Below are 26,966 nucleotides of genomic sequence, written 5' to 3'. Positions count from 1 at the left end.
CATGGCCCACGCCCTCGCGGGTCAGCAGCTGCTCCACCTGCGCAGCTCGCCGCGGTCACCGCTCCCCGCTCCTCCCACTCCCACCCCACCCCCCGCCCTCGTCCTCCTCCCGCCCCCGCTGACCTCCTTCAGCACCGCCCGGATCTCGCCCACGTCCCCGTCGAAGGCGGCGTCCAGCAGGCGGCGGCGACGCTGCAGCTCCTCCCGCCGCTCCCGCTGCGCCGCCTCCTCCTGCTCGCGCAGCCGCCGCGCGGCCTCCTGCTCCCGGCGCACCGGAGCCAGGTAGGCCTGGGAGGCGCCCGCCGAAGTCACCGCCCACTCCGCGCCACCGCCCCGAGGCCCGAGGCCACGGTCCACGCCTCTGAGGTCGGAGCCCGACCCGAGCTTCACCCCCACCACGCACCCTGCTTCGCCATTTCCTCCTCCTGCCTCCTGCCCTGGCCCCCGGCTGTTGCGGCTGCCCGTCCTCACCTCCCTCTGCAGCGTCTCCATCTGCTCCAGGTACTCCCGGCGCTCCTCCCGGCGGCGGGCGAGCTCCCTCCTGGCCCGGAGCTGCCGGAAGGCGCCCTGGATCGCTCTGGCCGCTCGGTCCTCGGCCGGCCCTGGGGTGGGGAGCGGCTCACGGGGGCGCGTTCTCGCCTCCAGCCACGCCTGCTGCGCCCCTGGGAGTGGAGCCGCCCCCGCCCCCACAGAAGGACCCAAACGGCTCTCAAAGCCCCCAGCGCGGCCGAGCCCGGGTTCCCGCCCGCAGAGGCCGCACGAGGAGGCCGCGCGAGAGCCCGGGACGCGGAGAGGACCCAGGTCTGCGGGAACCTCCCCCGCCCCACGCCGCCGGGGACCCTGCGAGCCCCGCCGAGCCCGCAGCTCGGGAGCCCCGAGGAACGGCGAGGAAGGGGTGCTGTCCCCCGCGGGACTCCCTTCCCTGAAAGCCGAAGGCCCCTCCTGCATCCAGGCCCCAGCGAGCGAAGGCTGGACTGAGCGGGGAGGCCCCAGGCCTGGGAGGGCTCATCACAGCCCCGCTGGACTCAGAAGAGGGCGCGGAGCCCAGGGCCCCAGAGGGAGCTCTGTCCTCTCCGGCTCGGCCTCGCCCTCGCCCCACCGCGGCTGCAACGGAGCGCTGAGCCCGAGCCTGGAGCCGCCTCGCAGTGAGGAGGGGCGGAGAGAGGGCGTCGGGCTCAGCCCTGCCCTTAGTGGCCTGGGGAAGTCCGGGCACCACTCAGCCTCCCCGGCCTGAGCCCCTTGCTCTAACGTGGAACGATACCTGCAGCTTTCCAAGAGTCCAGCAATGGGGCGCTTGTGGCGCTTCCGCCACAGTGAACGCTCAGCGTGCGCCCCGTGGGTGTGACTTGTACCAGGGCAGGGGTGGCCAGGCGAGGCTGTCGGGCCACGCGGGTACCCAGCAGGGAGCCACAGCTGTGCAGAAGGCCACGGGAGCGCAGGCCAGAAGCAAGCAGGCAGCGCAGCTGGGTCTCCACAGGTGCGCCCGCTGGGGAGCCAAGTACTAAGATTCCCACAACCAAGCTCCCAGGGAGCATGGGCAGAATGGCGGGATGAGGCGAGACTGGGAGACGCGGAAGGCCCTGCAGGCCCAGGGCACGGACCGGAGCAGCCAGCGGGGGCAGGGTGGAGAGCTGAGCCCATGTGGGAAAATCACAGCGAAGGAGAATAAAGGGAGAGGCGCCGTCAGGAGGGCGGGACACCGAGTGGCAGTGGACAGAGATAATACAGTCATAAGAATAACGTGCGTCTAGGATGCAGAGACTGACAACGCAAACAAAGAGCAAACACTCAAGATAAAACCCAGGAAATCCTGAAATGAATCTTAAGACAAAAGGGGGGGAAAATCCCAGAAAACAAAGGGCATGAACAACAGGCATCAGACACAATTCGGTGAAGTTGAGCCTCAAAACAAAATGTTTTTCAAGCACCCGAGGAGAAAGAGCAAAGCACCTACGACAGGAAAGTCCGGCTCTCCTGAGGCTTTTTTCTTTTTGAGACAGGGTCTCACTCTGTCACCCAGGATGCAGCACAGTGGCACAATCTCTGCTCACTGCTGCTTCCACTTCCCCGGTTCCGGCAATCCTCCCACCTCAGCCTCCGAGTAGCTGGGACCACAGGCACACGCCTGTGCACCACGCCCACCTCCTAAGGCTTTTTACAGAAACACTAAATGTTAGAAGAAAATGAAGCAGTGTCCACAAAATTCTGCAGGGAAAACAGTAGGCCAGGAAGAGTATTTGGTTCTGCAGCAGAGATGGCAGGGCAGGAGGTGCAGCCTTCCCAGTGACAGCAAGAGAGAAGACAGACGAAATCAAAGTGTTTTTTAAAGAAGTGTCTGACGGCATTCAAAGCTACTGAGGAAATGAAGAACGAGGTCTCCAAAACAGTGCAGCAGGGTGGTCCCAACACCAGGCAGGTGGGCCTGGCCTGGCCCGGAGCAAAGGGTCAGCTGCTCAGCAGAGGACGGGCCAAGGGACAGACCTGCATTTAGAGCACTGGGTATGGCTTGGGTTTAGGGTTGCCAGATTTAGCTAATAAACAGGATGCAATTTGTGGGACATACACTAAGTAAATTATTCCTGCTTATCTGAAATTCAAATTTAGGCCAAGTGCGGTGGCCTTGTAATCCCAGCACATTGGGAGGTTGAGATGGGAGGATTGCTTGAGCCCAGGAGTTTGAGGCCAGCCTGGACAACGTGGTGAGACCCTGTCTCTCTTTTAAAAAATATATATAGGGCCAAGTGCAATGGCTCACATCTGTAATCCCAACACTTTGGGAGGCTAAGGTGGGAGGACCACTTGAGCCCAGAAGTTCAAGACCAGCCTGGGCCACGTAGGGAGACCCCTATCTCTACAAATAACTAAAAATTAGCTGGGTGCGGTGGCGTGCATCTGTAGTCCCGGTTACTCAGGAGGCTGAGACGGGAAGATGGCTTGAGCCCAGGTCAATGCTGCAGTGAGCCATGATCATGCCACTGCACTCCAGCCTGGACAACAGAGTGAGACCCTGTCTCAGTAAAATATATATATTTTTATATTATACATATAGAATATGTATATATGAGAAATTCAAATTTAAATGGATGTCCCGGATTATGGGAGCCCTGTTTCATCTGGTAGCCCTATTTGGGTCAGAATCACAACCTTCACGAAATAAAATAACCCTGATGGTAACAGGGGCCCAGCTCCAAAGAGTGACAGCAAACAGTCAAAGTCATCTTCATTTGCAGATGATGCACATAAAAATCCAGAAGAACTCATCACAAATGACTATCATCAATAAGCAATCTTGGGAAGGTTCTGAATATAACCTCATACTCACAAAGTGTATTTCTGTACACAAGCAACAAAAAAAATTTAATATATTTAATTAGCACCAAAAAACTATCATATACTTGGATTAAGCCCACAAAATAAACGTCAGTGAGTCCATAGTGATACAAATAAAGGATTAAAAACACACTAGAGGGAGTGGAGGGAAAGTAGAATCCCATCAATGGGCGTAGGAGGGGGCAGGGAAGGAGCAGATTCCCATCGGGCACACAAGAAGTGCAGCGGCTGCAGCTGACAGCCACCGACGTATGTCCGCCGACGCACGTTTCAGTGGGCAGGGGTTTGAAGAGAAGCAGAATTTCTCTTGTCTCAATATATCTCTTCCAAGATAAGTATCAACCACGAAAGGAAAACATAGTACATTTACAAAGGAGAAACCTGGCGGAAACCCCCCCACTAAGTGATCGAGGGCAACGTCACAAGCAGTGAGACGTTCCCGCACCGTAAGCCCCATGACATGATGTACGTCAAAAACACAACATCATTTCTGCTTTATTTTATTTTTAATTTTTAGAAACAGAGTCTCAGCCGGGCACAGTGGCTCACACCTGTAACCCCAGCACTTTGGGAGTCCGAGGCAGGTGGGTCACCTGATGTCAGGAGTTTGAGACCAACCTGGCCGACATGGTGAAACCCTGTCTCTACTAAAAGTACAAAAATTAGCTGGGTGTGGTGGCGGCGCCTGTAATCCAGCTACAGGGGAGGCTGAGGCAGGAAGAATCACTTGAACCCGGGAGGTGGAGCTTGCAGTGAGCCAAGATGGAGCCACTGCACTCCAGCCTGGGCGACAGAGCAAGACTCTGTCTCACAAAAAAAAAAAAAAAAAAAAAAAGGTCTCGCTCCATCGTCCAGGCTGGAGTGCAGTGGCTCCATCTTGGCTCACTGCAAGCTCCGCCTCCCGGGTTCACGCCATTCTCCTGCCTCAGCCTCCCGAGTAGCCAAGACCACAGGTATAAGGTATACACCACCACACTCAGATTCATTCTTCAAAAGTGTCAAGGTCGTGAAAGAAAAGTCATGACTATAGGAACAGTTACAGACTACAGGTAACTATGCAGAAACAGCAAATAAATGCAATATGGCATCCTGGAAAAACTGGTGAAATTTGAGAAGGTCTTTAGTTAATGGTTTTATGCTAGTGTTGATTTCCTGGTTCTGTTCCTTGTACTGTCTCGATGTAAGATGTTAATCTTAGAGGAAGCTGGGTAAGTTACACATCTATGGAAAATCCCCATACTAATTCTGTTACTTTTCTGCGAGACCAAAACTACTTGAAAATAAAAAGGTAAACAATTGTCAAATACTAGGATTAAATCTGACAAAGATACACACAAGATCTCTATACACATGAGCAAACACACACACACACCCATAAAACATTTCTGAAGAGCACTAAGACAAAACAGAAAACAAAAGGAGAGATATACCATATTCATAGATTGAGTGGACACTGCTGTAGAGGTGATACTCTCCACACATTGAGCTATAGGTTCAACGGAATCCTAATGAAGTTCACCCAGCAGGGCTGTTTTGCTTTGTTTGTGTGAAAATTGACCACGTGATTCTGGAATGTATCTGCGAAAGAGCCAAGAATGGCAAATAATTCAAAGAAGAATTCGGTGAGAGGACTTGCTTTTCTTCATATTAGGACCTCATGTCGGTGAAGACAGTGCGATGTTCTCACACGGAGACCAGTGGCCGTGGGTTCAGAAACAGCCCCTGGGCATATGGGCACTTCCTGGCCAGGGGGCCTACAGAGCCGTGGGAAAGAATAGAGATTTCAGTCGGTGGTGGGGTCCAATCAGAAACCCGTATGATGAGAGGGAGGACAGGTGTCTGCTACTTTACCCCATTCACAACAGGCAATTCCAGATGGACTGGTGATCGCACGGGAAGGCAAAACCATAAAGCTCGTAGAAGATCACATGGGAGAACAGCTTCGGGAACTTGGGGTTGGAAAGATTTATTTCAGAGACCACCACAAAAAATACCCAAAAGAAAACATGTTAAAGTCAGTACGTTCTTTTTTTTTTTCTTTTTTTCGTGAGACAGAATCTCACACCATCGCGTAGGCCGGAGTGCAGTGACTCGATCCTGGCTCACTGCAACCTTGAACCTCCACCTCCTGGGTTCAAGCGATTCTCCTGCCTCAGCCTCCCAAGTAGCTGGGACAAGTGCCCACCACCACGCCCGGCTAATTTTTGTATTTTTAGTAGAGATGGGGTTTCACCACGTTGGCCAGACTGGTCTTGAACTCCTGACCTCAGGTGATCCACCCACCTCAGCCTCCCAAAGTGCTTGGATTACAGGCATGAGCCACCATGCCCAGCAAAAATCAGTTAGTTCTATTCACGAGAAGACACCATTGAAAGTAAAAATGCCAGTGAGTGGGAGAAGGTATTTGCAATCCATGTAACTGACAAAAGGTTTGTATTCCGAATATATTGGGAAATACTACAAAGCCGTAAGAAAAAAGGCAGCAGCACAATAGAGAACTAGTAACATACCTGAATGCACACAAGAGCCTACCCAGGTGGCCAATAAATATATGGAAATGTGATGAATCTCATTAGTTACCAGGGAAATCCAATCTAAAACCTCACCTAATACCACGCACACCGGCTAGAGAGAGGCTGCTGCTACCCACGGGAGGCTTGCAGAACACCGGTCCCCACACTGCTGTAGGGAGGGAAATCAGAACACCCACGTCAGCAGATGGCTTGGCACACCTGTGCCTTAGCAACCTTTCTCCCAGGTGTGTGCCCCCAAAAATGCATGGATGTGTGCACCAGGAGACACGTGCAAGAAAATCCATGCTAGTATTATTTTTAAAACCAAAATCTACAAATAATCCAAATGTCTACCAGCAGTAGAATGAATCAGTAATGTTATATGCACATAACAGACACCTAAACAGCCATGAACATGAACCACAGCTACATAAAACAAGGGATGACTTTTAAAATATGTACTTTATATACCACAAAGGAAAAGACTACTAAAGCATGTCAAAATGTAAAACTTCTGCTTATCTAAAAATAACATACCAAAAGTGAAAAACCATATAAACTTGGAAAAGAAATTTGCAACACATAAACCTGTTAAAGAACTTCTGCATATGTCAAAGAAACAGGTAAGTAATCCATAGAGCAATGGGCAGAGAGATGAACAGGCATTTCCCAGAAGAGGAAAGTGGATTGGCTGATAAACCCTTGAAAACACATTCCATGAAATGCAAACTAAAATTACCATGGAGGCTCATTTTATATCAGTAATTTTGCAAAATGTAAAGATAGACATTCTCAGATTGGGCGAGGATGAGAGGATTACATATAATCATAAATATATGATTTTTTTTTTTTTTTTGAGACAAGGTCTTACTCTGTCTCCCAGGCTGGAGTGCAGTGGTGTGATCCTGGCTCACTGCAACCTCAGCCTCCAGGGTTCAAGTGATTCTCCCACCTCAGCCTCCCAAGTAGCTGGGATTACAGGTGTGCGCCACCATGCCTGGCTAACTTCTGTATTTTTTGGTAGAGACGGGGTTTTACCACGTTGGCCAGGCTGGTCTTGAACTCCTGACCTCAAGGGATCTGCCCGCCTTGGCCTCCCAAAGTGCTGGGATTACAGACATGAGCCAACAAACCCGGCGCGGCTATATATATGATTCTTGAAATTTTTATTTTATTTTTTATTTTTTGAAAATTGTATTTTAAAAGTAATGGAATGGTGAACACACTTGTAAGAGTGGATTCATCTGCAGGGAGGAGCGGAGTTAGGTGGGGATGCAATAGTGTTGGTGACATGTGAGCTCTTACATTCTGTTGTCCTAAGGCACATATATATTACATATGTTCTTTTGTACACAATTTTTAAAAGAGATTTTTATGCATCCAGCAATTCCTTGAGGTTCACTAGTTTATTTTCATTTGTTAAATTTAACATTTTATTTTTAAAATGAAATGTATAAAATATCTCTGCTGTTATAACATTCTCTCTCTCCATCTCTTTCTGCCTCTTCATAATTATGGAAATTTACCCCTGTAAAAATGGAGAGAGAAATATTTGGATTATTCATCAAATGTTTGCACATTTGTTATTTCTTTTTTCAGTTTTGTTTTGTTTTGTTTTTTTAGAAACAGGGTCTTGCTTTGTTGCTGAGGCTGGAATGCAGTGACGCCATCACGGCTCACTGCAGCCTTGACCTCCCCAGGCTCAGGTGATCCACCCACCTCAGTCTCCTGAGGAGCTGGGACTACAGGCACTAATTTTTTTTTTTTTTTTTTTGTAGCGACGGAGTCTCACCATGTTGCCCAGGCTGGTCTCAAACTCCTGAGCTCAAGTGATCCTCCCACCTCAACTTCCCAGAGTGCTGGGGTTTAAGGCAGGAGCCACTGCGCCTGGTCTGCACGTTTGTTATTTCTGAATACTGGGATACTGGAATATTGGATGATTTGTGATCTGCAGCTTTTTCCTTTGATTTTGGGGCGTTGCTTACAGGTTGTATGAGTCAGGTTTTGTTCGTTTTTTTTCTGCTACCCAGCAGCTGTCCACCTTTCCTGTGCAGGTGGAATCCTCTGCCGCCGAGTCCTTCCGGCGGGCCCTCCACACAATGTTTCCTGTCTCTGTTCTGTGACTGCTGAGAGTATCAGAGGAATGTAGAACTTTAAACAAGGCATGGTCCTTGAAGGAGAATCATCCTTCTATTCCCAGATCAGCTACATATTTTTAAATTCCCAAATCAAAGCTTGAGGGACTTTTTGTGACTCCGTTGAAATGAATTATCATGTCTCGTATAACAAAAAATTACCAGCTTAAGTCCCCAGTGTATTCATATGTTAAAAGAGGGATAACCACTCTGCCTGCCCCTAGGGCTTGTGGATTTTGTTTCTGTTTGGAGGATCAGTTGGCTAATGTGTTAGTCTGTTTTTGCATTGCTACAGAGGAACACCTGAGACTGGGTAATTTATAAAGAGAAGAGGTTTACTTGGCTCACGGTTCTGCAGGCTGCACAAGCATGGCACCTGCATCTGCTCTGCTTCTGGGGAGGCCTCAGGAAGCCTTTACTCATGGTAGAAGGTAAAGGAGAAGCAGGTGTGCCCCATGGCAAGTGGCAGAGCAAGATGGATGCCAGGCTGTGTAACCAACCAGCTCTCGTGCGAGCTTGTGAGCTCACGGAGTGGAACTAATGACGGTGAGGAGGGCACCAAACCATTCATGAGAGACCCGCCCCCATGACCCAAACACCTCCCACCAGGCCCCACTTTTGACATTGGGGATCACACTTCAATACGAGATTTGGAGGGGACCAAACCATATCAGCTAATAAATATAAAATACTTAGAGCAGGGTCTCACACACAATAAGCATTCAACAGATGTTAACTACCATTATCATATTCTTACCATCATTATAAGAAAAGCCAGGCCGGGCACGGTGGCTCACGCCTGTAATCCCAGCACTTTGGGAGGCCGAGGCGGGCAGATCATGAGGTCAGGACTTTGAGAACAGCCTGGCTGACATGGTGAAACCCCGTCTCTAATAAAAATACAAAAATTAGCCAGGCGTGGTGGCGGGCGCCTGTAATCCCAGCTACTCAGGGGGCTGAGGCAGGAGACTCTCCTGAACCAGGAGGCAGAGGTTGCAGTGAGCTGAGATCGCACCACTGCACTCCAGCCTGGGTGACAGAGCAAGACTCAGTTTTAAGAAAAGAAAAAGAAAGGGAAAAGGAAAAGGAAAACAAAAGGAAAGGAAAGGAAAGAAAAGAAAAGAGAAAAGAAAAAAAAAGAAAAGAGGGAGGGTCATGAATTTCCTACCACAACAGCCTGTCAGAGAAAACACAGCATCACTAGGGGATTGCGTAGACTAATTGCACAGTCTGAGACTTCATTCTCCAGTTTTATTTCAATAGAAAATGATGGTTTTGGGGAATGCCTAGGTCATTGTCAGCTTAATCAGAAGGTGACTCCCCTTGCAGCTGCTGTTTCAAGTGTGTTCTCCTTAATGAAACAAATCAATACAATTTACCACTTGTTATGCAGTGACTGATCTGGTAAATATTTTTTCCTTCCTCAATCAACATTCACCAGAAGCAAGTTGCCCCTCCATGGAAGTGGCATCAGCGTGTCTTCCCATCTTGTCATGTCCACAGGGAGCTTGGTGGTCTCAGCACCCCTGAGATGATCCTGACAGTGCAGTATGCTGATGAGGGTACAGGGATAGGACCTGGGAAGCTTTTGGAAGCAGTGGATGCCCTGGCTGCCTAGTGAGACGTCCATGCCTGGCAGATGGGCACAGCTGGCCAAACAGGGCCTGGCTCCTGGGTAAAGCTCTGAACATCCAGCCGTCTACACTGTGGTCCTCAAACTTTCTTTTCTTTTCTTTTCCCTCCCTCCCTCCCTCCCTCCCTCCCTCCCTTCCTTCCTTCCTTTAGATGGAGTTTCACTCTTGTTGCCCAGGCTGGAGTGCAATGGTGCGATCTCGGCTCACTGCAACCACTGCCTTCTGGGTTCAAGCGATTCCCACCTCAGCCTCCCGAGTAGCTGGGATTACAGGTGCTTGCCACCACGCCTGGTATATTTCTATGCTGACATCTAAAGTTCTTCCTAACAAGTTTAAATAGTTACAAAGGATCAGATTTCTGGTATATTGATACATTTTAAAGTAAACTCTTACTTTACCAATGGGATACAAATACCATAAATGATTGGACACCCATAATCACACTTTGTAGACACACAGAAGCTCTACAATAAGTAGAAATGATATACGGTGTTACTCTCCTTGAAATACAATATCTATCCCACTCTCCTTTATATATGTCCTACAGAGGGAGAATGTATACATCATATATGTTAGGATATATTTCTATCCTAATATATGTTATGCTTTTTATTGCAGATCCTATAACACTTCCTGCAAAAAAAACACTGAAATTTATTTTCTTTTGAAATTTAATTTTTAAAACCTTACATATAGCTATAAGGCTCCATGTTTATGGGCTGGAGTATAGTGATGTGATCTCAGATCACTGCAGCCTCGACCTCCCTGGGCTCAAGCGATCCTCCTACCTCAGCCTCCGGAGTAGCTGGCACTACAGGCAGCTAATGCTTTTTTAAAAATGGTTTTGGTAGAGCTGGGGTCTTACTATGTTGCCCAGGTTGGTCTCGAACTCCTGGGCCGAAGCAATCCTCCCGCATAGGCCTCCTAAAGTGCTGGGATTACAGGTGTGAGTTACCCCGCCAGGCCGAGTTGTCATTATGGCTGTCAGTATGTAATTGTTCAAAAACAGATAAATATATTACAAGATTTGGACACATAAAAAAAAAAAGTTGGGTCAGAAAGGCAGAAGCAGTGGAGCAGACGGGGTCTGAGTCGGAGGCATCGCGTCCGCGCGCAGCTTCCCGGGGCCGGAGCAGCAGGCAGGGGCCGGGCGTCTCCGGGACTCCCAGGGGAGACGGGAGGCCGTCCCGCCACTAGGCTGGCGCGGGGCCCCGGGGGTAAAGGGTGGCGGGGGGGGGGTGGTGGCCGGAGGAGCAGGGCGCCCGCGGGAGATGCTCCGGGTCCCTTCTCGGGCGCGCGGCTCCGGGGACGGCTCCACCTCCAGCCCTACCCCGATCTGCGCCCCAGGAGTCTCCGCTCCGCGCTCTGCTGCTCCTGGCGAAACCCGCATTGACGCCCTGGTTCAGGCTGGGTCTTCGGGGCCCGCGCGCCTCCCTGACCGTCTTCGGCTCGCACCAGGAGGTCCCTGGTGCTCCTGCGCTCCGCAGCTGGTCCCGCCCCGCGCAGTCAAAGTCCAAAGTCGGCCCCATGCCCCCGCGCTGGGCCGCGCCCCGCCTCTCCCGGGCCCGCCTGCGCGGCGATGACCGGCTCCTGGGAGGGCCCCGCCGCGATGCCGAGCGCAGAAAACCCCCGCTGCTCCTCTGCTCCAACCCGGGGGCATCGCTGCTTCCAGAATCATCTCCGTGGGAGCTCAGGGTCCTTCTTGTTACTTTAAACTTATAATAGCTGTTTGGCCATTCTTCATAAAAACTTTACTATTTATTGTATTTATTTTGGACGCAGGGTCTCCGTCTGTCGCCCAGGCTGGATTGCAGTGACATGCTCAGGGTTCACTGCAGCCTCAGCTCCCAGGCTCAACCGATCCTCCCACCTCAGCCTCCCGAGAAGCTGGGGCTACAGGCACCTGCCACTATTAACGCCTGGCTAATTTTTTTTTTTTTTTTTTTTTTTTGTAGAGGTGAAATCTCACCATGCTGCCCAGGCTGGTCTTGAACTCCTGCACTCCAGTGATCCACCTGCCTCAGCCTCCCAAAGAGCTGGGATTACAGGCGTGAGCCACCGTGCAAGCCCTACAGTTTTAAATACTTAAATGTGGTAAGTTTTCTGTTTCCTGACTGTACTCTGATAGATGCAGTACTTGGCACCAGAATGTGCCATGAGACAGACCCTAAAAGACACAGTTGTGCAACTGATTTCGTTGTGTTCCTGTCCTTGTCCTCACCTGTGGTTGACAAGAAAGCCGGGCTCCCTGGGCTCTCAGGTGCGCAGGACTTGCCCTCCCAGCCTTCCCCACGGGAGCCACTGCCCCTTCAGTGGGGTGCTCCAGACAAGGGCGACATCCTGCGCTTTCAGGGCCCACAGAACACTGATTTTGGTGAATGCCAAATTCTGGGGCCCCAAAACACCATGGTGGTCCACCAGTCAAAGTGGTGGCTGATGGTCAGGGATCATGCAACTGTAGTCCAAGTTCATCTCGAGCTGGGCCTGGGAGTTCTGCAGAGCCTGCCTGTGGTCACTTTGCAAGCTCCTGAGTGTGTAGCTAAAAAGACATCCCAGAAACCGGCGGCATTCTCACATCAGCTCTGTGACCCACAGGGTTACGGCTGTCATGTTATAAAAAGTTAAATGGAAGCCCTGCAATTTTTCTTTCCTACCAGGTTAATGAACTCAAATCTGCATGTCTGGTGAAAATGCCGAGGTTAGTGCTACCCGCAAAAGATGTGAACGATGCAGGGCTGGTGATCCCCAGCACAGCCCCCACCTGACTCCCTAGCTGGGCGAGGCGCAAGGCGGGCATCCTTGGAGAATGCCTGTGGATTTTCACAAAGCTCAGCAGGTGGCTATTGCAACTGCACCTGCTGCTACTTATATGACATATTTTCCAGAGCAAATCGACATGACCCCTGGCACCTGGAGTGAGCCATTGGCCTGGAAAATGCTTTTCTCCCTATAATCATTCACAAGGATGGGGCTGCTGGGCATGTGGGGCCCTTGCCCAGGCTATCCTCATCCACGTCCTCAGCAGCACCTTCAGGCAGGAAGAGCGGGAGTCAGACACAGGACTCTCCTCCAGGTTCAAGACCACGACCAGCCCAGCCCGTGCAAAGTGCAGGTTAACCTGGGCAGTAGCAGTCGCCCGTGGAATCAGTGCCAGAACTCTGTGCAAGGGAAGCTCCTCATCGTGGATGAACCAGGCTATGTTTGCGAGAGGAGGGATTTGCTGGTGCAGGGCTGTAACGCCCACGGCCCTAGTGTGAAGCAGTGCTGCTGTGACGGCTGCTGGCCATGTCTCTTGCTGCCTGCAGCCCAGCCAGGAGCTTCTCCTGGAGCATCGTGGTGTTCCAGAACCTCTTCATGGCAGTCGAAGATCAGTATTGAGTCATGTCCGGCCAAATGCAGGACCTCATCCCAGGGCCTCATCCCACCGACCGGGACCCCATTGCGAAGAATTGCTATGGAGAAAGCCCACCCGAGCTCTTCCCGGCATGGCGGGTGCAGCGGATGCTCTCCAGCTTGGGCGAGGAGCTCATCTCCTGGGGCCCAGCTGCAGCACTCAGGCCAGGCCATGGGAAGAAGACAAAGGCAGCGCAGGGAAACCTTGGCTTTGACCACCTCTCGTGTTGTCATCTTTGGCCTCTGTGAAGCAGCTTGGAAACTCCAGCTGGTCCCATCGGGGAAGGAAGAAACCACAGCGAGGCTCCGGCAGTGCTGGTTCTTGGAGGACTGGACGCTGGGGCCTGCACAGGGACCTGTGGCTCAGGTTTGTCGGGGGCCAGGTGTCACTGCCAGTTTTGATCCAGGCCCCTTCACTGTAAAATTATTTATTGGATTCCTTTGGAGTAGTGGGAAAATTATAATGTTTTATGTAGGAGAATGCCTTGTCATTCTAGCAGAAAATGTTCAAGGAAAGTATTTTTGTTGTTCTCGTGTTCTCAAGTTTCATGAGTTAAATCATCCCTTCACCCAGATAAACTGTTTCATCTTTTTCTTTTTTTTTTCTTTTTGAGATGGAGTTTCGCTCTTGTTGCCCAGGCTGGAGTGCAATGGCGCCTTCTCGGCTCACCACAACCTCTGCCTCCCAGGTTCAAGCGATTCTCCTGCGTCAGCCTTCGAGTAGCTAGGACTACAGGCATGTGCCACCATGCCCGGCTAATTTTGTATTTTCAGTAGAGATGAAGTTTCTCCATGTTGGTCAGGCTGGCCTCGAACTCCTGACCTCAGGTGATCCACCTGCCTTGGCCTCCCAATGTGCTGGGATTTTAGGCGTGAGCCACTGCGCCGAGCCTGTTTTGTCTTTTAGAACGTGAAAAATAATAATTTGCAAGGATAACCAGAAACACTTTGCTTTTACATAATAGGGCCGACAAAACACCCTCACATTCTTGTCTCACTGCTGGGTCAGTGCTACCACTCTCTGAGGTAATCTAATCCAGAGATCTTTATTGTCTTGACCCCCACAAGCATGAACTGATACACTATATTGGTGAATTTATCCTGATTGGACTAAATGAACACAGAGTAGCAAATACCTTGGATGCCTGAGTAAGAAATGACATTTTCATGCAAGCCATGAAAATTCAGGGTCCTACAATGTCAGTGAAGTTTCTAGGAATCCAGTAGCCTGGGGCATGTTAGAATATCTCCTAAAAGATGAAATACACCAGGCACAGTGGCCTGTAAAATCCTAGCTACTCAAAAGGCTGAGGTGGGAGAATTGCTTGAGCCCAGGAGTTCTAGGCTGCAATGAGCTATGATCATGCCACTCCAGAGTGGGTGACACAGTGAGACTCCATCTCTAAAAAAAAAATTTTAAGATGAAAGACACATTGTGGCCAAGCGTGGTGGCTCATGCCTGTAATCCCAGCACTTTGGGAGGCCAAGGCAGGTGGATCATGAGGTCAAGAGATCGAGACCATCCTGGCTAACATGGTGAAAACCCCTTCTCTACTAAAAATACAAAAAATTAGCTGGGCGTGGTGGCGGGCGCCTATAGTCTCAGCTACTTGGGAGGCTGAGGCAGAAGAATGGCATGAACCCGGGAGGCGGAGCTTGCAGTGAGCCAAGCTCGCGCCACTGCACTCCAGCCTGGGTGACAGAGGGAGACTCTGTCTCAAAAAAAAAAAAAAAAGAAAGACACATTGTGTACCTTACACTACCTGCCACTATAAACCGGGCGTATCTGCAGGCCTATGTGCTTTTTCAAAGGCGACCCTGGAGCCCTGCAACCCATTCATCAATTAGTTCATGGTCTGCTGGCTTTGAGTTGGCCCCTGGGCAAGAAGAGCCTCTGCAGTTAAGACCAGCATTCAATGCCACCTGCTTCAGCACTTCAGCCTCGTGACCCAATAGATCAGTGACACTCTGACTGTCAGTTGCACATATGAATACTGTTTGAAGCTTCTGGAGAAACCCAGTAAGAAAATCACAGCACAGAACCCTAGCGTTTTAGAGCAAAGTCATGCCCTCTTCTGCATAAGACTTTTTTTTGTTAGACAGGGTCCTATTCTGTCACGCAGGCTGGAGTGCAGTGGTGCGATCACAGCTCACTGCAGCCTTGACCTCCCAAGACTCAAGCAGTCCTCTTGCCTCAGCCTCCCAAGTGGCTAGGACTAAAAGTGTGCACCACCACACCCAGCTACTTTTGTTGTTTTTAATTTTTTTAGTAGAGACACTGTTTCACTGTGTTGCCCAGGCTGGTCTGAAACTCCTGGGCTCAAGCAATCCTCCTGCCTCAGCTTCCCAAAGTGCTGGGATTACAGGCGTGAACCTAAGCTATTCTTTTGAGAAAAAAACTCTGGTTTGCTCTGGGGCCCTGGCAAGCACTGATGCCTAATCACAAGACACCCAATAAGTACACCATTTGGGATAGTCATCATGAACCGATGGTACCAGACCCACCAAGCCATGAGGTTGGGCATGTGTACCAGCAATTCATGATACACCGAGTACCATGAATGAAGATGAAACATAAGAAACTGGGTGTGCGAAGGTCCTGGCAGCTCAGATGCCTGTGACACGGGGTGCTCCTCCATCACCTCCTCCCTCTTGATCCACACCAATGGCATCATGGGAAGCTCCTCATGGTCACCTGACTGACAAGGAAAGAAAAGCAGCCCTGGTTCTCAGACAGTCCCTCGTGGTGTACTGAGCTCCAGCCTCAAGTCAGGAGTGTGCCTGGCAATGAGAAGCACTTTGAGCTGTGAATTGTGTTGTCCACTTTGTCGGGACTAAGAGATCCGTGGAAGAAAATATTGACTTAGTTCCTGGTGGTAGTTAATGGTTTGGCTAGATACCAAAAAGAGCAGGCTTGGGAGACTGGTAAGAAGCATATCTGGGAAAGAGGATGTGGGTGGACAGCACAGAATGTGAAGATGTTGTGCACCTTTGCAAATGTCCACCAGAGTCATGCATTTTGGGGAGATGTACCAAGAGGGATCATCAGGAGGTTGACACCATGCACTGTGGATGGCAGTCATGCTTTCCAGCCACCTTCATGCTTTATCAATGAGCAGCAGCAGAGATGGGGGCTTTGCATGGGCTCTACAACATAGATTAGATCTTCCTCCCCCCAAGGCTGCCACCACTGAATGCTGAACCTTCCAGCAGCAGAGATGGACACTGAGCCCCCAGCATGGCTCCACTTCCAGGGGCTCAGCCACCTGCCAGCAGGCTGACCACACTGAACCCTTTCCATCATGAAGGGGCACTGCGTGTCCTCACTGGAGGAATGGATTCTAGATATGAATTTGTTCTTGACTGCAATGATGTTGCCCGTGCCACCATGAGTTTATAAAATATTTATTCTGGCCAGGCACAGTGGCTCACACCTGTAATCCCAGCACTTTGGGAGGCCAAGGCGGGAGGATCACTTGAGGTAAGGAGTTTGAGACCAGCCTGGCCAACATGATGAAACCCCATCTCTACTAAAAATACAAAAATTAGCCTGGCATGGTGGCAGGCGCCTGTAATCCCAGCTACTTAGGAGGCTGAGGCACAAGAATTGCTTGAACCTGGGAGGCGGAGGTTGCAGTGAGCTAAGATCACATCATTGTACTCCAGCCTGGGGACAGAGCAAGACTCCGTCTTAATAAATAAATAAATGAAATAAAATATTTATTCCACATCATGGTAACATACACAACATTGATGCGGACTAAGGAACTTATTTTCCAGCTAACTTCTTTCCCATGGAATGCACTGGTCTTTCTAGGTGTCCTGGCTCAAGAGGAGCTGGCGTGATAGAATGTTTAGTGGCCTTAAGACCTGGTTGCAGTGCCAGTTGGGAGATTGTATCCTGAGAATATATCATTGTATCTTATGGGATGCAGTATATGCTTTGAATCAGTGACTGATTTATGATGCTGTGGGGGAAGCTCTATAACGGCCCTGGCTATCCTTTCTCCTGGTATTCATGCCTTGTGTAATTCCTTCCCCTTGAGTGTGGGTGGGACCTGTGACTTGCTTCTAACCAAGAGAACACAGTGAAGGTAATGGGATGTGATGTCCATCATTCCTGTAGTTACGTTACAGAAGATTGCTACCTGGCTGGGCGCGGTGGCTCACGCCTGTAATCCCAGCACTTTGGGAGGCCGAGGTGGGCGGATCATGAAGTCAAGAGATCGAGACCATCCTGGCTAATGCAGTGAAACCCCATCTCTACTAAAAATACAAAAAAATTAGCCGGGTGTGGTGGTTGGCACCTGTAGTCCCAGCTGCTCAGGAGGCTGAGGCAGGAGAATGTCGTGAACCCAGAAGGCGGAGCTTGCAGTGAGCTGAGATCAGGCCACTGCACTCCAGCCTGGGCAACAGAGAGAGACTCCATCTCAAAAAAATAATAATAATAAAAATAAGATTGCTACCTTTGTCTTGATGGCAGACTCTCTCCCTTGCAGGCTTTGATGAATTCAGCACCATGTTGCAAGATGTCCTAGGCAGAGGCTCATGTAGCAAAACTGACATCTAGCAAGACATGGGGGCCCCTCAGCCCAACTGCCCACAAGGAACTGAATTTCATCAACAAGCATGGGAGCTTGCAGGCGCATCCTTCCCCAGTCGATCCTTGAGATGAGAATGCAGCCCTGGCTGAAACACCTTGGTGTTAGCCCTGGAAGAGGTGCTGAGCCAGAGGACCCATTTAGCCTGTGCCCGGACTCCTGACCCACAGACACAGCCGAATGATAAGATAGTCATGAAGTCTGTGGCCACTTGTTAAGCAGCAATGGCTCCTGAGGGGCAGACAAAGCAGCAGCAGCCATTCTCATGGCCCCTCCCCACATTGCTGCAAGCCCCTCCCCCTCTGGCTGAAGTGACTTCCAGGGATTTAAAGAGCTGGTGCCTTTTTTTCCCTCTTGATTTTTCTCTTTTTCTCTTCTTAGGAGCCAAACATGACAGACTAGGACATTCAAAACAACTGTATATACTGGGGAAATTAGAAAGTGACCATAAATGCCAAAGAAAGGCTCAGAAGAGTCCCAAGAAGACCGTAAGTTTATACCCCAGCTGAGCCTTGGAAAGAGACAGCCTACAACAGTAGAAAAGAAAAGAAAACAAACAAAACCCAGCAAACCCTGGGGAAGGAGGAGAGTCTGATTTCCAGAGTTACCACATTATTAGATTCAAATGTCCAGTTTTCAACAGAAGTTCACAAGGCATACAAAGAAACAGGAAAGTATGGCCAATTCAAAGGAAAACAAAAATAAATCAACAGAAACTATCTCTGAAAAGCTGGGCATGGTGGCTCACACCTATAATCCCAACATTTTGGGAGGCCGAGGCAGGCAGGTCACCTGAGGTCAGGAGTTTGAGAACAGCCTGGCCAACACGGTGAAACCCCCATCTCTACTAAAAATACAAAAATTAGCCAGGTATGGTGGAGGGTACCTGTAATCTCAGCTACTTGGGAGGTTGAGGCAGGAGAATCACTTGAAACCAGGAGGCAGAGGTTGCAGTGAGCCGAGATCATGCCACTGCACTCCAGCCTGAGACAGCGAGACTCCGTCTCAAAAAAAAAAAAAAAAAAGAAACTTTCCCTAAAAATAACCTTGATGGCATGGCTACTAGACAAAGACTTTAAAACAATTATCTTAAAGAACTCAAGCACTAAAGGAAGACATGGAAGAAGTCAAGAAAATAATGTATGAATGAAATGGAAATATTAACAAAAAGGCCAGGTGTGGTGGCTCACACCTGTAATCCCAGCACCTTGGGAGGCTGAGGCAGGTGGGCCACTTGACCCCAGGAGTTGAAGACCAGCCTGGGCAACATAGCAAAACCCTGTCTCTACAAGAAATAAAAACAAAAACAAAAATTAGCCAGGCATGGTGGCACACACCTATAGTCCCAGCTACTCAGGAGGCTGAGGAGGGAGGATTGCTTAAGCCCAGGAGGTCAAGGTTGCAGTGAGATGTGACTGTGCCACTGCACTCCAGCCCAGGTGACAGAGTGAGACCCTGTCTCAAAAAAAAAAAAAAAAAAAAACACGAACAGAGAGTAAGGGACCTGTGGGACACCATCAAACGGGCCAACATATACATTTTAGGTACCTCAGAAAGAGAAGAAAGAGAAAGGGGCAGAGAGAATACAGTCATGCATCACTTAACAACAAAAATGTGTTCTGAGAAATACATCCTCATGTGATTTCAACATTGTGTGAACATCGTAGAGAGTACTTATACAAGCCTACATGGTATAGCTACTGTATACCTAAACTATATGGTATATAACTTATTGCTCCAAGGCTACAAATATGTACAGCATGTTACTGTATTTAATACTTAGGCAATTATAACACAATGGTAAGTATTTGTGTATCTAAGTACATATAAACATAAAAAGTACAGTAAAAATACAGTATTATAATCTCTGAGGACCACCATCATATATGCAGTTCATTGATGACCAAAATGTCATTATGCAGCCTATGACTATGTTTGAAGAAATAATGGCTGAAAACTTCCCAAATTTGATGAAAGACATGCATATAAACATTCAAGCAGCTCAAGTAACTCCAAGTAAAATGAACTCAAAGAGACCCACACTGAGACACATTATAGTCTAACTTTTGAAATGCAAAGTTAGAATCCTGAAAGTAGCAAGAGGGAAGAAACTTGTCACATACAAGGGATCCTCAATAAAATGACAAGCAGATTTTTCATCAGAAACTTGGAGGCCAGAAGGCAGAGGGCCAATATATTTAAAGCACTAAAAGAAAGGCTGGGTGTGGTGGCTCACGCCTGTAATCCCAGCACTTTGGGGGGCCAAGGTGGGCAGATCACCTGAGGTCAGGAGTTTGAGACCAGCCTGGCCAACATGGTGAAACCCTGTCTCTACTAAAAATACAAAAATTAGCTGGGCCTGGTGGCAGGCGCCTATAATCCCAGCTACTTGGGAGGCTGAGCCAGGAGAATCGCTTGAACCTGGGAGGCAGAGGTTGCGGTGAGCCAAGATTGTGCCATTGCACTCCAGCCTGGGCAACAGAGCAAGTCTCTCTCTCAAAAATAAAAAAATAATAAGAATAATAAATAAAGTGCTAAAAGAAAAAAAAAAACTGGCAAAAAAGAATCCTATATCCAGCAAAACTATCCTTCACATGTGAGGAAGAAAATAAGACATTCCCAGATAAACAAAAGCTGAAGGAGTTTGTTACCACTAGACCTGCCCTGCAAGGAATGCTCAAGGAGGTCCTGCAGGTTGAAAGGACACTAGATGGTAACTCAAAGCTGTTAAGAAGAAATAAAGATCTCAATAAAGATAAACATGTGGGTAACTTCTAAGTCTATGTCTGTTTTCTATAGGATTATATATATATATATACATATATATGTATATATACATACATACATACACACACTTGTTTTTTTTTTTTTTTTGAGATGAAGTCTCGCTCTGTTGCCCAGGCTGGAGTGAAATGGCATGATCTCGGCTCACTGCCACCTCTGCCTCCCAGGTTCAAGTGATTCTCCTGCCTCAGCCTCCCAAGTAGATGGGATTACAGGCACCTGCCACCACACCCGACTAATTTTTGTATTTTTAGTAGAGACGGGGTTTCACCATATTGGCCAGGTTGGTCTTGAACTCCTGACCTCAGGTAATCCACCGATCTTGGCCTCCCAAAGTGCTGGGATTACAGGCCTGAGCCACCATGCCCAGCCCATATTTTTAAATTATTATTTTTAAATTATTTAAAAGCTACTATTACTATAATTTTGGTTTGTAACTCCACTTTTTTCCTAGATAATTTAAGAGACCAGTGCATTTATAAGAATTATTTATGTTTTGGGGTACACAATGTATAAAGATGTAATTTTGTGACATCAGCAACTGAAAGGAGTGGAGACAAAGCTGTAAAGGAACAGAGTTTTTTATGTCGTTGAAGTTAAGCTGGTATAAATTCAAATTGGAGAGTTAGAACTTTAGGGTGTTAAATGTAAACCCCATAGTAACCACAAAGAAAACCTATAGAATATATACCAAAGGAATTGAGGAAGAAATTGAAACATTTCACTACCAAAAAAAAAAAAAAAAAAAAAACCACACACACAAAAGAAGACAGTAATTCAGGAAATGAGGGACAAAAAAAGTTATATGGCATATATAAAACACATAGCAAAATGATAGAAGTAGGTCCTTTCTTGTCAGTAATTATTATTTTATTTTATTTTTTGTTTTTTAGAGGTGGGGTCTTGCTCTGTCACCGAGGCTGGAGTGCAGTGGTGCAATCATAGCTCACTGTAAACTCAAACTCCTGGGTTCAAGTGATCCTCCCATCTCAGCCTTCCAAGTAGCTAGCACTATAGGCACATGCCACCATGCCTGGCTAATTTTCTGTAGAATGTGGCCCAGGCTGGTCTCCAACTCCAGGCCTCAAGCAACCCTCTCATCTCAGCCTCCCAAAGCACTGAGATTACAGGCATGAACCACTGTGCCCAGTCTCTCCTTATCACTAATTACTTTAAATGTAAATGGATTAAACTCTCCAATCAAAAGACAGAGATTGGCAGGATGAATAAAAACCCCTGATCCAAGTATATGCTGTCTACAAAAGATTCACTTTAGATTGAAAAACACAAACATTGAAAATGAAAACATAGAAAAAGATATTCCATGCAAATAGAAACCAAAAGAGAGGAGGAATGACTATACTACTATCAGACAAAATACATTTTTAAATCAAAAGAGTTCACAAGGGAGGTCAGGGACGGTGACTCACACCTGTAATCTCAGCACTTTGGGAGGCTGAGGCGGGCGGATCACCTGAGGTCGGGGGTTCGAGACCAGCCTGACCAACATGGAGAAACCTCGTCTCTACTAAAAATACAAAATTAGCCGGACGTGGTGGCGCATGCCTGTAATCCCAGCTACTTGAGAGGCAGGAGAATTGCTTGAACCCAGGAGGCAGAGGTTGCAGTGAGCCGAGAACGTGCCATTGCACTCCAGCCTGGGCAACAAGAGCGAAACTCCACCTCAAAAAAAATAAAAAATAAAAATAAAAATAAAATTTAAAAAAAAGTTCACGAGACAAAGAAGGACATTATATATCAAAAAAAGTTCAATATAGCAAGAATATATAATAACTATAAATATGTATGTACCTAATGTCTGATCATCAAAATATATGAAGCAGGCCAAGCATGGTAGCTTACATCTGTAATCCCAGCATTTTGAGAGGCTCAGGTGGGCAGATCACGTGAGGTCAGGAGTTTGAGACCACCCCGGCAAACATGGCAAAACACCATCTCCACAAAAAACACAAAAATTAGCCAGGCATGGTGGCAGGCACCTATAATCCCAGGTACCAGGAGGTGGAGAATGCAGTGAGCCGAGATCATGCCACTGCACTCCAGCCTGGGCAACAGAGTGAGATTCCATCTCAAAAAAAATATATATATATATATATATGATTGATATATATGATGTATGATATATGTATATATATGATACATATATCATATATTTTTATATGATATATATTTATATATATTTATATGATATATATTCATATATTTATGCATATATTTATATATTATATATGATATATAATATATAATTATAGGATATATATTTATATTTATATATGATATATATAATTATATATTCACATATATATTTATATATATTTTATATATTTATATATGTTTTTATATTTTTTATATATTTTATATATTTTTATATCTATTTTTATATTTTTATATATTATATATTTTTATATATATTTATATATTTTTTATATATTTATATCTGATATTTATTTATATATACACTTATATCATATATAACATATATGATATATAGATATATATTTATATATGATATATATTTATATATCATTATGAGATAGACACATTTATATCACATATGATATATATCATTATGAGATAGACACATTTATATCACATATGATATATATCATTATGAGATAGACACATTTATATCACATATGATATATATCATTATGAGATAGACACATTTATATCGTATATGATATATATCATTATGAGATAGACACATTTATATCGTATATGATATATATCATTATGAGATAGACACATTTATATCGTATATGATATATATCATTATGAGATAGACACATTTATATCGTATATGATATATATCATTATGAGATAGACACATTTATATCGTATATGATATATATCATTATGAGATAGACACATTTATATCGTATATGATATATATCATTATGAGATAGACACATTTATATCGTATATGATATATATCATTATGAGATAGGCACATTTATATCGTATATGATATATATCATTATGAGATAGACACATTTATATCGTATATGATATATATCATTATGAGATAGGCACATTTATATCGTATATGATATATATCATGAGATAGACACATTTATATCGTATATGATATATATCATTATGAGATAGACACATTTATATCGTATATGATATATATCATTATGAGATAGACACATTTATATCGTATATGATATATATCATTATGAGATAGACACATTTATATCGTATATGATATATATCATTATGAGATAGACACATTTATATCGTATATGATATATATCATTATGAGATAGACACATTTATATCGTATATGATATATATCATTATGAGATAGACACATTTATATCGTATATGATATATATCATTATGAGATAGACACATTTATATCGTATATGATATATATCATTATGAGACAGACACATTTATATCGTATATGATATATATCATTATGAGACAGACACATTTATATCGTATATGATATATATCATTATGAGACAGACACATTTATATCGTATATGATATATATCATTATGAGACAAACACATTTATATCGTATATGATATATATCATTATGAGACAGACACATTTATATCGTATATGATATATATCATATATGAGATAGACACATTTATATCGTATATGATATATATCTATATTTTTATATTTTATATATGATATTTATATATGATATATATTTATATATAGATATATATTTATATATGACATATATTTATATATAGATATATATTTATATATGATATATATTTATATAGATATATGTATATGATATATATTTATATATAGATATATGTATATATGATATATATTTATATATAGATATATGTATATATTTTTATATATTTATATATAGATATATGTATATATTTATATATGATATATATATTTATATATTTATATATTTATATATATATTTATATATGATACATATATTTATATATTTATATATGATATATATTTATATATTTATATGATATATATATTTATATATGATATATATTTATATATGATATATATTTATATATTTATATATTTATATATGATTGATATATATTTATATATCATATATGATATATCATATATTTATATATCATATATATGATATATCATATATATTTATATATCATATATGATATATCATATATTTATATATCATATATATGATATATCATATATATTTATATATGATATATCATATATTTATATATATGATATATGATATATATATTTATATATGATATATATCATATATATGATATATATATTTATATATGATATATCATATATCATATATATGATATATATATTTAGATATGATATATCATATATATGATATATATATTTATATATGATATATCATATATATGATATATATTTATATATGATATATCATATATATGATATATATTTATATATTATATATCATATATATGATATATATATTTATATATGATATATCATATATATGATATATATATTTATATTTATATATGATATATATTTATATATCATATATATTTATATATACATATATGAAGCAAAAGCCAACATAATGGACTGAAGGGAGAAATAGTTTTACAATAATAGTTGGAGATAATACCCGCCCCCATATGGATAGAACCACCAGGCAGAAGATAAGATAAGTAAAGAAATAAAGGACTTGCTGGGCATGGTGGCTCACACCTGTAATGCCAGCACTTTGGGAAGCCAAGTCGGGTAGATCACTTGAGCTTAGGAGTTCAAGACCATTCTGGGCAACACGGTAAAGCCCTGTCTGTATAAAAAATACAAAAATTAGCCAGGCGCAGTGGTGTATGCCTGTAGTCCCAGCTACTTGGGAGGCTGAGACAGGAGAATCGCTTGAGCCCGGGAGGCAGAGGTTGCAGTGAGCCGAGATTGTGCTGTTGCACTCCAGCCTGGGTGACAGGAGTGAAACCCTAAGAAAAGAAAAGAAAGGAGAAGAAAAGAAAAGAAAAGGAAAGGAAACGAAAGGACTTAACACAATCAACCAACTAGATCTAACAGACATACAGAACACTGTAGCCAATAATAGCATATACATTCTTCTCAAGTGTACATGGGATATTTTCAAGGGTAGACCATATGTTAGGCCACAAATTAACTCTCAATAGATTTTTTAAAATCACACTGTGCAAAGTTTCTTCTCTGACCACAGTGGGATGAGGTTAGAAATCAATAACAGAAGTAAAAGTGGAAAATTCACAAAATGGTGGAATTAAACAATATACTCTTTAAAAAAAAAAAACACCCTTCAACAGTCAATGGATCAAAAAAGAAATCACAAAGAAAATTAGGAAATACTTAGGAACAAATGGAAGCAAAGACACAACATACCAAACTTAGGAGATGCAGCAAAAGCAGTGCTAAGGGGGAAACTTACAGCTATAAACGCTGAAATTAATACATAAGATTTCAAATCAATAACCTACCTAACTTTATAACTTAAGGAAATACACAAAGAAGACCAAACTAAAGCCAAAGCTAGCAGAAGGAAGGAAATAATAAAGATTAGAGATAGACAAAATAGAGAATATAAAAACATGGAGAACACAAATGAAACTAAAAGTTGGTTCTTTGGAAGGATCAACAAAATTGACAAACTTTTAGCTAGATGGACTAACGAAAAAAGAGAGAAGGTTAAACTTTCCAAGACCAGAAATAAAAGTGGGAACATTACTACTGATTCTATAGAAATAAAAAATATAGGCCGGGCGCGGTGGCTCACTCCTGTAATCCCAACACTTTGGGAGGCCCAGGCGGGTGGATCACGAGGTCAGGAGATCAAGACCATCCTGGCTAACAGGGTGAAACCCAGTCTCTACTAAAAATACAAAAAATTAGCCGGGTGTGGTGGTGGGCGCCTGTAATCCCAGCTACTTGGGAGGCTGAGGCAGGAGAATGGCGTGAACCCAGGAGGCGGAGCTTGCAGTGAGCTGAGATCGCGCCACTGCACTCCAGCCTGGGCAACAGAGCGAGACTCCGTCTCATAAATAAATAAAATAAATAAATAAAAAATATCATAAGAGAGTACTCTGAACAATTATATGCCAACAAATTGAGTGACCTAGATGAAGTGGACAAATTCCTAAGAACACAAAACTTATCAAGACTAAATCATGAAGAAATAGGAAATCCGAATAGACATATAACTAGCAAGGAGATTAAATCAGTAATCAAACATCTCCAAACAAAGCCTGGGCATGGTGGCTCACACCTGTCATCTCAAAACTTTGGGAAACCAAGGTGGGAGGATCACCTGAGCCTAGGAGTTCAAGAGCAGTCTGGACAACATAGTGAGAACCCATCTCTACAAAAAATTAAAAATTTAGCCAGACATGATGGCACACACCTGTAGTCCCAGCTACTTGGGAGGCTGAGATGGGAGGATGGCTTGAGCTCCAGAGGTCGAGGCTGCAGTGAGCTGGGATTCCACCACTGCACTCCAGCCTGGGTGACAGACTGTGCCCCTGTCCCCTGCTCAAAAAGAAGAGAGTGAGAGAAACCAAAACCAAAATAAACAAGGAACACTCAACAAAC

General features: G+C 44.9%; 1 protein-coding gene and 1 pseudogene across 1 annotated transcript in view; one reads left to right on the top strand and one right to left on the bottom strand.

Annotated features, from left to right (window-relative positions):
• Nucleotides 1-9,740, bottom strand: part of LOC106635082 (IQ motif and ankyrin repeat domain-containing protein 1) — a 28,659-nt gene extending 18,919 nt beyond the window's left edge. Inside the window, exon 1 of the mRNA XM_063606977.1 lies at nucleotides 124-9,740. Within this exon, the coding sequence (XP_063463047.1) occupies nucleotides 124-948 (825 nt within the window). The 5' untranslated portion in view covers nucleotides 949-9,740. The remainder of the gene's footprint in view (nucleotides 1-123) is intronic.
• Nucleotides 9,741-12,527: 2,787 nt separating this feature from the next.
• LOC100968490 (SREBP regulating gene protein-like) lies at nucleotides 12,528-17,980 on the top strand (annotated as a pseudogene).
• The last annotated feature ends 8,986 nt before the right edge of the window (nucleotides 17,981-26,966 follow it).

Source organism: Pan paniscus, chromosome 7, assembly GCF_029289425.2.
Source record: "Pan paniscus chromosome 7, NHGRI_mPanPan1-v2.0_pri, whole genome shotgun sequence".
In the NCBI taxonomy this organism is placed as follows: domain Eukaryota; kingdom Metazoa; phylum Chordata; class Mammalia; order Primates; family Hominidae; genus Pan; species Pan paniscus.
The sequence above is the reverse complement of the archived record's forward strand: the minus strand, read 5'-3'. Positions and strand labels throughout refer to the sequence as shown.